At 37.4% G+C, this 13,906-nt stretch overlaps 1 protein-coding gene and 1 non-coding gene across 3 annotated transcripts in view; both read left to right on the top strand.

Moving 5' to 3' along the window:
- LOC126458381 (transport and Golgi organization protein 6 homolog) overlaps window positions 1-13,044 on the top strand; it is a 108,344-nt gene extending 95,300 nt beyond the window's left edge. For both annotated transcript variants that reach the window (XM_050095363.1, XM_050095361.1), the window contains exons 12-15: window positions 10,916-11,123; window positions 11,235-11,386; window positions 11,511-11,624; window positions 11,727-13,044. In XM_050095363.1, coding sequence (XP_049951320.1) covers window positions 10,916-11,123; window positions 11,235-11,386; window positions 11,511-11,624; window positions 11,727-11,915 — 663 coding nt within the window. In that variant the 3' untranslated portion in view covers window positions 11,916-13,044. The remainder of the gene's footprint in view (window positions 1-10,915; window positions 11,124-11,234; window positions 11,387-11,510; window positions 11,625-11,726) is intronic.
- Window positions 6,168-6,242, top strand: Trnas-cga (transfer RNA serine (anticodon CGA)). The gene has a single exon. It is a non-coding gene; the product is annotated as a tRNA-Ser (tRNA).
- Window positions 13,045-13,906: the final 862 nt, after the last annotated feature.

Raw genomic sequence — 13,906 nt, 5'->3', positions numbered from 1 at the left:
TAGATTGTGAACCCTCTTGAGGTCTTTTCTTTAAGTTATAAACTTTTTAATCACATCAGTGTTCTTATATTCCGTTTCCTTGAAGGATCTGGAACAGGTGCTGCTTTAGAATGTAGAATATTTGTTACCTTCTATGGACCTTCATGTTTGCGAGAGAAATTGCTAATTTCCCTCTGCGTATGTGATATAATAGGCCTTGACCAACTCCATATCGTCTATCTTAAAATTTGGTATTGAAGCATATGGTTATGGTCCTTCATTTACTTTGAGATGTTTTCTTTAATTCATTTTCCATACGTCCTTGAGTGTTGCCCTTATATTTGATTGTATCTTCTGGCCATTCAAATGATTTTAATAGCTGTTCACTTCTATTTAATACCTTTACTAATGAAAGACCCATAGACAAATGAGGCAACTCTTTTAAAATAACTTGAAGCTCCAGAATCATTTGAATCCAAAGTGTTTGTCTATTTGAACAATGCGTTCAATGAAGTCTGTTTGATTCCCTGCAGATGAGTTAGACTGAGAATGGTATTCTGACATGGTAATATTCCCTACCCTTCCAATGCTAAAAATTGTCACTCTTAAATTGTATACCATTATCTCTAAGTAATTTTCTCAGTTTTCCCACATCTGCAAATTACGCTCATAGACAGTTAACTACAGTGCCTGTATTTGCTATTTTAATAAGATATAATTTTACATTTTTTCATCAGCTTTCAGTTGTTACAAAGATCTAAGTCACTCCACCTCTACCTTTTGGTAATGGTTGAAAGATATATTTATCAGGCAGAACATTATGACCACCGACCTACTATAGATATTAACTCATCCAGGCAAGTGCAGCATCACCTGGTGATGGATGGCTGCTAGTCACACATGCACAGAGCATGTAGTGTCACTAAGTGTGCTGTCCATGTGTAGAATGGGGAAGGTGCAAGATCTGAGTTTGACTGAGGGCAGATTGTGATGACTCAGAAGACCAGCACAAGCATTTCGGAAACTGCATGACTAGTTGAGTGTTAGAGGAGTGCTGCGGCAAGTGTCAACATGTGGCGAAACCAAGGTGAAACCATGTCCAGATGTCATGGGGTTGGGCGGCTACCCCTCATTACTGTTGTTGGACGTCATAGGCTGGCAGACTGGTACAACAGGACAGGCGGCGAACTGTGTTGCAGCATCAGAGTACAAATCTGTCTGAAGGCACAGTGCAGGGAAGACACCTAACGATGGGCCTCCGCAGTTGACGACCCATGCATGTGCCAATGTTAATACGACAACATGGACAACTATGACTGAGACGGGCACATGACCATCCGCACTGGATGTTGATGCAGTGGCAGTGTGTTGCATGGTCCGATGAATACCCATACCTTCATTATGCCAGTGGGAGGGTGCGAATCTTTCATCTTCCAGGGAACATTTCCTTGACAACTGTACTGGGGGACAGAGAAAAACTGATGATGGGTTCATTGTGCTCTGGGAAACATTCACATGAGCATCCATGGGTCCAGTGGAGCTCACGCAGGGCACTATGATTGCCGAGGAGTATCATACACTGGTTGCAGACCGCATACATCCCTTCAGGGCGATCATATTTCCCAACAGCACTGACATTTTTCAGCAAGATAGTGTGGCATCTCACAAAGCCAGGAGTGTGATGGAGTGGTTCGAGGAATATAGTGGCAAGTTCCAATTGATGTGTTGCCGCCGCCCCCACCCCAACTTGTCAAATCTGAACCTAATCAGACACATCTGGGATGCGATTGAAAGTGGCATCAGAATTCATCACGTCAACCCCCAAATTTATGGGAATTAGGTGACTTGCTGGATCAGATGTGATGCCACCTTCCTCCAGCGACCTATCGAGCCACCATTGCTTACACGCCACAATGCCTCGCCACTGTTATCTGTGCCAGAGGTGCTACTAGGTAGGTGGTCATAATGTTCAGGTTGATCAGTTATGTGTAGGTGTTAAATCATGTAATGCCTTTGGCACTATTGGATGCTTTTAGAAATTGAGGGCATTATTATTGTCTTTAACCCTCGATACAGGTCATGTGTACATAATTTTTTTTTTTTTTTTTTTTACTTTTCTGCTTAAACTTCTAAAACAGGGGAACTTGTGTAAGTGCCTGATGTGCTTAGGTATTCCAGAGTGTCCATATACTTTGTGTACATACCATACTAGGCCATCAACAGTTATAGTCGGTGCGCTCATTTTCCAGTCTTTCATGATCCATAAATTCTCCAAAATAAAGTATTGTACAACAACCTCTTATGTTTATTGCTCTCAGTTATTGGCCCTTAGTTACAAGACATTACAATACTACCCAAGTAATCATCACATCATAAGCCATCTCTTATTTTTTGTTTTAATGATCTTAAATAGATAATACAATAACTTATTTTAATAAAACTTACTCAGTTTGATTCCAGGTACACCAGTTCTGTTGTTGTTGTTGTTGTTGTTGTTGTTGTTGTTGTTGTTGTCTGCACCTAATTGTGTCTAAAAAAGTGTGTTGGGCATTACATATAGTGAGTGACCTTTTATGTAGGTAATCTCTAACTTAAATTATTATTGTAAAAATAAAACCCATATTGTCAGTCTGCTATGTAACAGTCTGCTTTCCATTAGGGAAAACAAAGCTTGAAGATCTGTTGTTGTTGTTGTTGTTGTTGTTGTGGTCTTCAGTCCTGAGACTGGTTTGATGCAGCTCTTCATGCTGCTCTATCCTGTGCAAGCTTCTTCATCTCCCAATATGTACTGCAGCCTACATCCTTCTGAATCTGTTTAGTGTATTCATCTCTTGGTCTCCCTCTACGATTTTTACCCTCCACACTGCCCTCCAATACTAAATTGGTGATCCCTTGATGCCTCAGAACATGTCCTACCAACCGATCCCTTCTTCTTGTCAAGTTGTGCCACAAACTCCTCTTCTCCCCAATCCTATTCAATACTTCCTCATTAATTACGTGATCTACCCATCTAATCTTCAGCATTCTTCTGTAGCACCACATTTCAAAGGATTCTATTCTCTTCTTGTCCAAACTATTTATCATCCATGTTTCACTTCCATACATGGCTACACTCCATACAAATACTTTCAGAAACGACTTCCTGACATTTAAATCTATACTCGATGTTAACAAATTTTTCTTCTGTAGAAACGCTTTCTTTGCTATTGCCAGTGTACATTTTATATCCTCTCTACTTCGACCATCATCAGTTACTTTGCTCCACAAATAGCAAAACTCCTTTACTACTTTAAGATCTGTATACACTATTATTTTGGAGTCCCATATAGCATCCAGAATTTTTGTAGACTCCAAATGATAGGTAACAATTCTTTCTCAGTAGCTGAATAATTCAGCTGGTGTTTATTAAGACTTTGACTAATGAATGCTATTGTACAATGGTCACCTTTTTCTGGAATCAGATTTCCTTGGAACAGCTCACAGCCCCGGCCTTATGCCAACACTTCTGTGGCCAATGTAAAAACTTGATTTGTTTTAGGGCGATGTAAAATCTTACCTTCCATAAGAGCTCGCTTAATATTATTAAATGTTTCATCTGTAGCATCATCTCAGATCCAAGGAGCTTTTTGTTCTGATAAATTTAATTAACTAGTAGCAACAATATAAGGAAAATGTGCACTGCTACTCACCATGAAGATAAAATGTTGAGTTGCAGACAGGCACAACGAAAACACACTTACACGTTAGCTTTTGGCTAAAACCTCTTTTAGAAAAGCACGCACGCGCGCGCCCACACACACACACACACACACACACACACACACACACACATTCATTTACACAATCAAGAACACCTCGTGTGTGGGGAGGGGGGGGGAGTCTATTGTTTAATAAACTAGTACCACTCAGCCAGCTAAATGTAAAACACTTGCAATTGTTTTAAATTTTTTGGTTGAGGACAGTTTTTTATAGCTTGTATCCTTTCCTTTATCAGTTTGTATGCCCGTTTTTCTGACAATATGATCCAAAAACTTTAATTCTCATGGCCCAAAGTCTAACTTTGAAATTTTTTTTCTCTAATTGCCTTAGACAGAAGTCAGTAATTTGCAGTGGTCTTCCCAAGTCTTAGAGACTAACAGTGTATCACTTACAATCATTATTATTTCCTGCCTCGTGATTTATATAAAGCATTGCCACTGCAGTGTTCAAACCAAATGCTAATTCTTTAAATTGGTAAGATTTTCATTTGAATAAGAAGGCCATGTATTATTTTGATTTTCATGTAATTGGACTTGCCATTAAATCAATTTAACTAAAAGATTTGGTTTCCTCAAACCTAGATAATAAGTATTACATAATGACAGGTCTATCCTGTTTAGTTTCTGTGTGTTTATTAAGTGTTCGTGCATCCCAAACTTAATGAACACCCATTATCCCAGGTTTATCTGAAAACACGTCTTTATATTTTACTAGAATATCCTCTAATAGAAATTTTTGTTCTTGAAGCAATACAAGCTAGTGTCTCACTTTTGGTTTAAGGGGGAACATTCATGAAAAATGCACACGATTTAAAAGATGGACCAAATCCACAATTTTGAAGATATGGCAATCAAATTTTGTACCATGCTTTACTTGAAATTAACACATTTACTGTTAAGTTCCTTGGATTATATATATGTAACTTTTTGTGGAATTCTTCTTCCTTTTTTTTCCAAAAAATAAATTATGTACCTTTCTCTCAGAAACTAATAAATAGGGATTTCTACAAAATTTTCTCTGTTTAATCTCTTTACATATAGCTAGCTTCTCTCATGAGGTTTTCTGAAGATATTGAATAGGAGAATTTTAATAATTTTTAATGATAATTATATAAGTATAATATAAAATTCATGCAAAATTCCCAGTATTTTGCCCCATATCTCAGCTTACGCTCAGAACTTCAAAATTTACTCTTGAGGCAACATTTATTGGGTTTATAGAAATAAGTGCACAAAATTTTATAATCCTAACCCTCATAGATTCTGAGAAAAAAGTACATAAATTTTAAAAAACATTTTTCAGGAAATGCAATTTAAAGTTCAACCTAATATTTTTTCCAGTGTCACTTCTTCAAAAGGCCCCAAATTTGTACTCACGATCCTCTTTCCCTTCAAGACTTCTCGTCTGGTTTCTTGTTTTCTGCTTTCTTGTCCTTTACTAGGTCTTCAACTGTGACTTTCCAGTTGCAGAGAGGCAATGTAAATCTATTTTTCTCAATGTCTTGAGTGAAATTTCCCATGTTAAAGCCCATTGTCCGCAATGCGTTCATTCTCTCTACACTCTCACCACTAAAGACAAGAACTGCAACATAAGCTGCATTTCTGACAACTGTATCAGATGAAAATTTGGTTTTAGGGCATCGTTTTCACACGAGCGAATGTAGAGACTCATTTGGAGTCCGGGTTTGCCATGAACACACTTTTTAGAAGTTCAGAATCTGACAGAAACCTGTAAATGGCTTGACAACATCCAGGATACAATTTAGATGCTCCTCTTTGTGAATGTAGAGGTTGTTATCCCTCTGAGCCTGTAGATATTTACACCAGCTAATGTGGCACATATGATGAATGGGATTTTCATCAGTTGACACCATGTGGAAATATGTAGCCCATACTGCACTTTTCATGTCACTTACACTGGATAGGTTCTGTCTGATAGCCTTGCCATAATACACTGCAAAGTGTCTGTCAACATCTTTGTAAGTCTGGTGTGTCCAGCAGCAGCTGGTTTGTTATTTCCTGGCAGATTAAAACTGTGTGCCAGACAGACTCGAACTCGGGACCTTTGCCTTTCGCAGGCAAGTGCTCTACCAACTGAGCTACCCAAGCACGACTCACGCCCCGTCCTCACAGCTTTACTCCTGCCAGTATCTCGTTTCCTACCTTCCAAACTTTACAGAAGCTCTCGAGCCTCAGTCCGGCACACAGTTTTAATCTGCCAGGAAGTTTCATATCAGCGCACACTCTGCTGCAGAGTGAAAATCTCATTCTGGAAACATCCCTCAGCCTGTGGCTAAGCCACGTCTCCGCAGTATCCTTTCTTTCAGGAGTGCTAGTTCTGCAAGGTTCGCAGGAGAGCTTCTGTGAAGTTTGGAAAGTAGGAGACGGGATACTGACAGAAGTAAAGCTGTGAGGACGGGACGTGAGTCGTGCTTGGATAGCTCAGTTGGTAGAGCACTTGCCCGCGAAAGGCAAAGGTCCCGAGTTCGAGTCTCGGTCTGGCACACAGTTTTAATCTGTCAGGAAGTTTCATATCAGCGCACACCCCGCTGCAGAGTGAAAATCTCATTCTGGTTTGTTATTATTTCTAAGATACGGAACAGATTCGCAGACTATCTATAAAACCAAAGAGTACATATCACACAACCTTCTAGATGAATCTTGTGCAAGTTTGCTTGAAAGTAATCCACAGAATTGTTGCTCACTGAGCTAGTATTACAGTGTTGCTTCAAAAAGTGGGCATGGCAGGATGGTTGCATCACACATGTAGTTATTCTTCAGGCACTATAGATCCAATTTCATCATTAAAACTTTGGGAACTTACTGTTCATGAGTTCTGCTAATAAATAAAAAATAAATTTGAAAATTCGCATTGTCAGTCAATTTCATGAATGTCCCTCCTTAAAGTTATTTAATAACTCTTCTTTTGCCTTTTCAGTTTTTTCTACCACAAGAAAGTTAGTACAAGGCACTTAATACCTTATTCTCTTTTCCACACAGCCCTTCCATGCTTGACATCCAATAATACTGTATTATCGATTAACCTATCCATGCCTAACAAGTCCTCTAGATTTAACCTAGGTACCACAAGCAACATTTGATAAAAGGAAATGTGTTAATTGTATAAGGAGCATTCAAAAAGAAATGAGCCGGATGCATAATTACAGAAACCAGTACCTATATGTTAGAAGTATTGACCCTGGCTTTTGAGACACTTGTCCCACTGTGACACAAGATGGTGAATGGCTGTCTTATAAAATTCCTGGGGCTGCGATGTTAACCAGTTCCACACATACAGCTGGACGTCGTCGTCAGAGGTGACTCGTTTGCCTCTCAGAGCCTTTTTAAGGGGACCAAAAATGGAATAATCACAAGGAGAGAGGTCCGGACCGTATGGAGGGTGGCCGAGAACCTTCCATTTGAATTTCTGCAGGAGTGCTATGACTGTGTTGGCTGTATGAGGCTTTGCATTGTCGTGGAGCAGAATGACTCCAAGAGTGAAATTGCTTGGTCATTTTGATTTGATTGTATGGCGAAGGGTGGTCAAGGTTTTCAAGTAATGCTGGGCAGTCACTGTTGTCCTGTGCTGCAGGAAGTGAATCAGAAGAGGGCCATCTTGGTCAAAGATGAACGTCAGCATAACCTCTTCTGCACTCGTGTGGACGACAACGTCCAGCTGTACGTGCGGAACTGGTTAACATTGGAGCCCTGGGAATTTTATGGAACAGCCATTCACCACCTTGTGTAACTGTGGAACAAGTGTCTCAACAGCCAAGGTCAATACTTCTAACATACAGGTATTGGTTTCTGTAATTATGCCTCCGGCTCGTTTCTTTTTGAATGCCCCTTATTATAGGCTGACCAGTTTCTTCCTTAAGATGCTTTCCCTTCTGATTGATAATTCGGACAACAAACACTCTTGCTACTGGCAGTATGGGGCAAGGATGCTTTTTTTTCTGTTTACTGATAGTAATTCTCATGAGATTAATGACGTTTCACTCGCAGAAACTAAGGTAGTAATGACTTTCTTTCCAAAAATATCATCCACTACAGTTTTTTTCAGATTTTGTTTACTCTTCTTCTATTAACTTGAAGAGTTAGTTCTGTAAGGGCTACTACCACCTCTATATGACAGCCTACTGATCCGTGGTTACATCCTGAAGCCTGGCCACTGCCCCAGAACGTCTGTTGTTTTTTAACTGTTGACTGGTCTGAAAATGACCAGTCAGTTGACACAGTAGGGCAAAAATTATTTATACTATTAGTATGAAATGCCTGTCTGATTACTCACTTCATTAGCTATCTAGCTTTTATTTTGCTTCCTTGCTTTCCAGTATTTACTTTCACTTTCTCTTTGAAATCTTGGCAGATACTGATCCCTTATTGCTATCTGATTGATGATTTTGACTTTGTTTGTAGTCTCCTTGTTTGTTCATTGTATCAAGACCTTCGATAAATAGTAACAAATCATTCACAGTCATCCACTCTCAATACCATATTTATTTTTTTCACATGATAACATAACCTATGAACCAACACTTTAATCTAATGACAGTCCTCTGTGTAGGATCATTGAAGTATTTGGATCTTGCTAGGGTGTCACTGAGTATACATCTTATAACAAGCCTGACTATTATTATAGCATCTTGGGTCGAGTAGATTGAGTGTTAATTTCTATTGGTATTACTACTACTACTACTACTACTACTACTAGAAATCTTCTGAAAATCCTTCCTTCTGTTTTTGCGGGTAGCATTTTGAAGTTTTATCTTATAAAGGATGATAAATTTAGTCATGGCACTATGTCTTTGTAACATATAAATAAGTTTTTGTACTTGAAAATGACCAAAGGCTGAAATCTAGATTGTATAACAGTAAAATAAAAACCATTAAAGTCAAGTAGCAGCAGTATTAAAAAGAGCACTGGCTGTCAATGAATGCAATCTTCCTTCAAAATCGGTTATTTCTTCTTGATATTCTTGTAATATATTCCTCTTTTTCAAAGTTAATTGAATTTCCAACTCAGAAATATTCTGAATCATGCACTGTGTTGCCAGAATGAAGTCTAAAATAGTGTGCACATTCAGATTGGAAGTACTGGTTCTCTTAAGCTCTGAACTGCTGCTTCGTGAAAATACTGTTCAGACAAACCATGTCTTTGTTCTTGGTGTGCATTACCTCTCCATTGTAACCGCTTGTGTGCTGGAATCTGGAAGCTCTAATTCTCTTCTCTTTCTGCCAAAGTAATAGAAACATCTTCTATTCAGTATATTTAAATTGCACCTTCCGTTGCAGTATCATAAATAAGGTAATAGTTTCTGTCCGCCTCCGTAGTGCAGCGGCAGCATTACCACCTACCACGCAAGGGGGCCTGTGTTTGATTTCCGGCGTGGGACTGGGTGTTGTGTGTCCTTCATCATCATTGACACGTAAGTCACTGAAGTGGCATCAGCTAAAAAGACTTTCAATACGGCGGTCGAATCCGAAGGGGATATCCCGGCCAATAAATGCCATACGATCATTTCATTTCAGTTCATTTACAATTTGTGAGCATACACCAATCTCTCATAACTTCTGTGGAATATTCACCAATGACTGTCCTGTGCAATCTCAACAATAGAATTATTGCACCCCCCCCCCCTCCCCATGTGTGTGACTTAAGCATGATTGTCATGGCATGCCCATTTTCTCGATGGTGTGTACTACTTCTCTGAGCCAGAAGGCATAGCACAGAACAAATGCCCATCCAGCAAGTACTGGAATGCATAACAAAACTTCTGTCATCATCTTGCCTTGGAGGTACATGGTGTATCAGGGCCGGTGTAAATGCACGAACACTACAACTTCGTAACAGTTTAAAATTGCAAACAAATTAGCTAATAACAAAGAATTCCATTGTAGCAATCATCATTTTTCAGCAATGTAGACGACACTTTACCATAAGTTATATGTTACACCATAATAGCACTGTCTAAATTATAGTACATGAAAAAGATCAGCAAGAAAATGATTTAGGTTAGATAAGCTTCCTTTGTACCTCATTGTGTCAGATAGCAGCAGCAGCAGCAATACTTTGGTCACATTGACCTTACATGAGCATTTAAGAGTTAATGCTATGCTGAATGATCTTAAACATTTATTATGAGTTACCTCTTGTAAAATTTTCAGTTACTTTGCTCTCCAATTATGTGGGGCTCCTTGTGATGAAAGGATTCCTCATCTGTCTAGAGAATAGTTATTATTCCTAGATAAGTCTGTTCCTCCAGGTTTTAAGTCCTAGTCCTGCATAAATTTTCATTTCATCTTTGTTGATTTTATCAGTCTTACTCCATTTAATTTCAGTAAATCAGTTGACAGGAATTCTACCACTCCCGAATGCCAACTCATCTTGGTATATGAAATGTCACTTCAGCTCTCACTAATCAGTGTCCATTGATCTTATTACCACCATAAATCTTTGCATCACACAGTTTATTAAGAATTCAGTTTAAAATTAATACACTAAATTTCCTGAACTTCAGTTTCTTTATTGTTTCTATTGGTATCATAGTCTGAATATGGCAGATAACAGAAAAGTTAGAGAAGCAAAACACACACAGTACACGTACATACAGCTAGAATTTTCAGTCCCTTCAGCATCAAATTCTTAAAGATTAAGTTTGTTTACATTCACACTTGTCATATTGAAAGAAATTCATTTTGTGTTCAAAGTCCCACAATAATATATGGCCTGCTTAGCAAGCCTTTGTAGTCGTTAAAACTTAGGTTTCTTGTCAAGCCCTCATATTCTAACCATATGTTCAAATGGCATTTCTTAATCATAATTCCGGTCATTAGAGCACATTTTCTGTCCTCTGAATAGGGTATATCTTCAATAATCTCTGTTAATTAAAATTATATTATTTACAAAATTTTACAATTGACTGGAAACTGAATTTCTCTTAATGGAAAAGCAATAGGCAATAAGATGGTTGCTAACAAAATTTATCGATCCCTTTCTTAAAGTTTGCTTGTAGCAAAATACCACAGAGCTTTTTCTCAGTAAGTTTCTATTACATGCTACCATGTAATTGTTAAACACTAAACATAGTTTTTAAATTTGTTTTTAGCATGTAGATGGTCATATTTTTTCTGATGTTGTTGAACCATTATTATTATTATTATTATTATTATTTTAGGAAAACCTTAACCATGAAGATTCATACATATATTTAGCAGCTGTCAATGGTCTAGCTGCATTAGTAGGAATGAATCCTGAGAATGTTATGACAATTTTGATTGAAGAGTATGTGGGAATGAGAACTAAGCGTTCCAAACAATTGGAGAAATCCCCAGAACTTCGGATGAAAGTTGGCGAGGTCCTCGTCAGAGTGACAAAGGCTCTAGGTAACCTTAAGTTATAATGAAAATCCTTTTACAGGTATTGAAATTCTAGGAATTTACCTATATGATTCATAGGCTTTAGACAGCTCAAAATGACTCTTAATTGATGTGCAGGTGACATGATACCAGTTCATAAAGACCTACTTCTCAATGCTTTCATGGGTGCGACAAAGGATCCAGATGAACTAATAAGAGCATCTAGCCTGTCCAATTTAGGAACTCTGTGTAAGGTTATGAAGTTCAGGGTTGGCCCAATTCTTAATGAGGTTAGTAAGAATAGGTTTCTTTTGCAATTTAATAATTGATTGTTCTGTTTGTAAATATCTTATTGGTTCCTGGGAAAAAATTGTGTAAATTGCTCTGTGTAATTTTTCTTTTCTTTGCATCCAGATAATGGTCTGTGTCCAGAGTATTGTGAAAACAGATCCTGTGGTGGAAGTGCGGAGAGCAGCTATCCTTGTTCTCACACTTCTCTTGGAAGGTCTCGGTGATGACACAGTTTCAGTATGTATAATTTCTCATTTGTCACACATCTGTTGATAGCTACCTCATTTAATATTACATTGTGATGTAATTCATAACTGAATGTCTTGATATTGGTTTTAGGTTTTGAAAGATATTATATTAGAACTGTATAGAACGCTGAAACATGTCTACTTAACGGAAAATGATGAGGTTGTAAAACTGCAAGTTCAGCTGGCTTGTGAAGCTTTGGGGAAGTCAACTTTGGAGTTTATTACTAGACCGAGAAAATTAGAGAAGAAAATTTGCATACTGGATCGTCCTGAAATATAAATGGACAAAAGTGGAAGATTGCAAGTTTTTACAAACTTTGTATTGTGGAAGATTTAATGTACTATTGTTAATTTCTATTTCAGTTTCCTACAATTGATTACACAGTGATGAAATGCATTTATTCAGACAGACATATATTGTGGTACTTTGTGTAAACCAAAAATAAACAAACAAGTGAGCTACACATGAGATACTTAAATGTCTGTGGAAGATTGTGATATATACTTAACAGCCTCTCTTTTGCATGCAATTCTGATGTAAATTGTGTAGATTTAAGAGAGTCTTTAATTGTTGCAGAACAAAGCTTAACTTTTTGTTGCTGTTTGCCTGTAGGTTAGTTGTGTTATAGGGGTCAACATGCAGTCGAAAAAATGCACAAAAAATATCAGTGTTGTTTTTGTCACATTATGATTCTTTTTATATTTTTGGATATGTTGCTTTACAGTGAGACTGCCCCAGATAGTAACTGTTTATGTAATGACTGAAGGGGTGATCGTTAATTGACAAAAAATTTTCAACACTCCAGTTAGAACTTTTGCCAAACTCTGTGCTGTAGTATCATAATGTACAGCTGATTATTTATTTCATTGCACAGTTTGGTTACTTCAGCTGTTATATAGTGTTTCAAGAGGATGATTGTGATCATTACATCAGTTTTGATAGCTTAAAAAGCATTAACTGATTGATTTATTCATTTAAGCAGGTAATTTTGAGATAGCTACATTTTCTTTTAAATGGTATGATTGTTTTGAACTGTTTTTAGTGGAAACTAAGATGTTCCTTATTTATGGAAGTGTGTTTATTTTATCTTACCTGTGTAGGTAATAGCAATCGTCTGTGGAAGATTTGAAAATGTTGAAACCATGTGAATGACAGAGAAAATTCAGTTGTGGAAGTGAATGTTGCTTCCATTATTTAAAGACTGCCAAGTAGACACAGTTTTGCATTGTTTTGTTGTTGTTATTGTTGTTGTTTGTGTATAGAAAGTGTTAGCTTTAGGTTTTTTCATTCTGTTTTTGGATGGTAGTAAATTTTTCTGTTTCTTATATGGCAGTGTGTTTCCTCTGTAATTAATGATGAATGTGTGGATATGTGAATGTAATTATTAAATAAATGTTTAAATGTGTAATGATACCTTTGGGATGTCACAATCCTTGTAGTGGTTTACATGGAAGAACATTTATTTTCGTATTATCACACATGAAGCATTGTGTTAAAATGGTAGCCACAGTTAATATAATTGTGGGTTGAAGACAGTATACATTATCACAGCTGCTTTGACTCTGTGCCCCAGTTGGAATTCTTTTCTATTAATGAACTGATAAAATGTTACAAATGTGTGGATAAGTTCCTTCTCACCATAAATTACAGTCCCCATAGTTCTGGTGTCACACACACAAGCAGAAAAGTTGCTTGGGTGCCTTCTATGTACAGGAATAAAGAAATACAGTAAGTGATCTGTTGCAAACTAGTCCATTGCTGCAGGGGAAAGCAGTTTCCAGTAGTAATGAACTATAAGCCCTGTTTTGTATTTTATTCGTATTTCATCCAATTTTGTTTTGTTGGTTCAAGTAGTGCAGGTATTTTAGAAACTTTAATATTGGGAATTTCCAGAAAAAATAATTTCTGTAATGGGGGAGTGGGGGAGGATCAACCTGTGAAATTTGGAAGGAACACTTTGACATCTTGAAGCAAACTTATATTGGACTTAAAAATTCATACAAAATTTTAAAATGTTCCTTGTCAAAACTCATTTTTTCCCTTTCTCTGTCAGTTTTTCAGTCATAATGTATGTAAGGCTACATTGTGCACCCAGTAATTTATTATAAATAAGTGGAGCTAACATTCTTTGCTTCTAAAAGTAAAACATAACTGTTAAAACTTAATCATTATTGTTGTAAATGGTGCAGAAATAATGTCCATCACTGGGGATGAAGCTTGCCTTTTCCAATTCCTTTGCTTTTTGATGTTCTGCATTCAGGGGCCATGCA

The sequence above is a fragment of the Schistocerca serialis genome, chromosome 2, assembly GCF_023864345.2.
Source record: "Schistocerca serialis cubense isolate TAMUIC-IGC-003099 chromosome 2, iqSchSeri2.2, whole genome shotgun sequence".
Lineage (NCBI taxonomy): Eukaryota > Metazoa > Arthropoda > Insecta > Orthoptera > Acrididae > Schistocerca > Schistocerca serialis.
The sequence above is the reverse complement of the archived record's forward strand: the minus strand, read 5'-3'. Positions and strand labels throughout refer to the sequence as shown.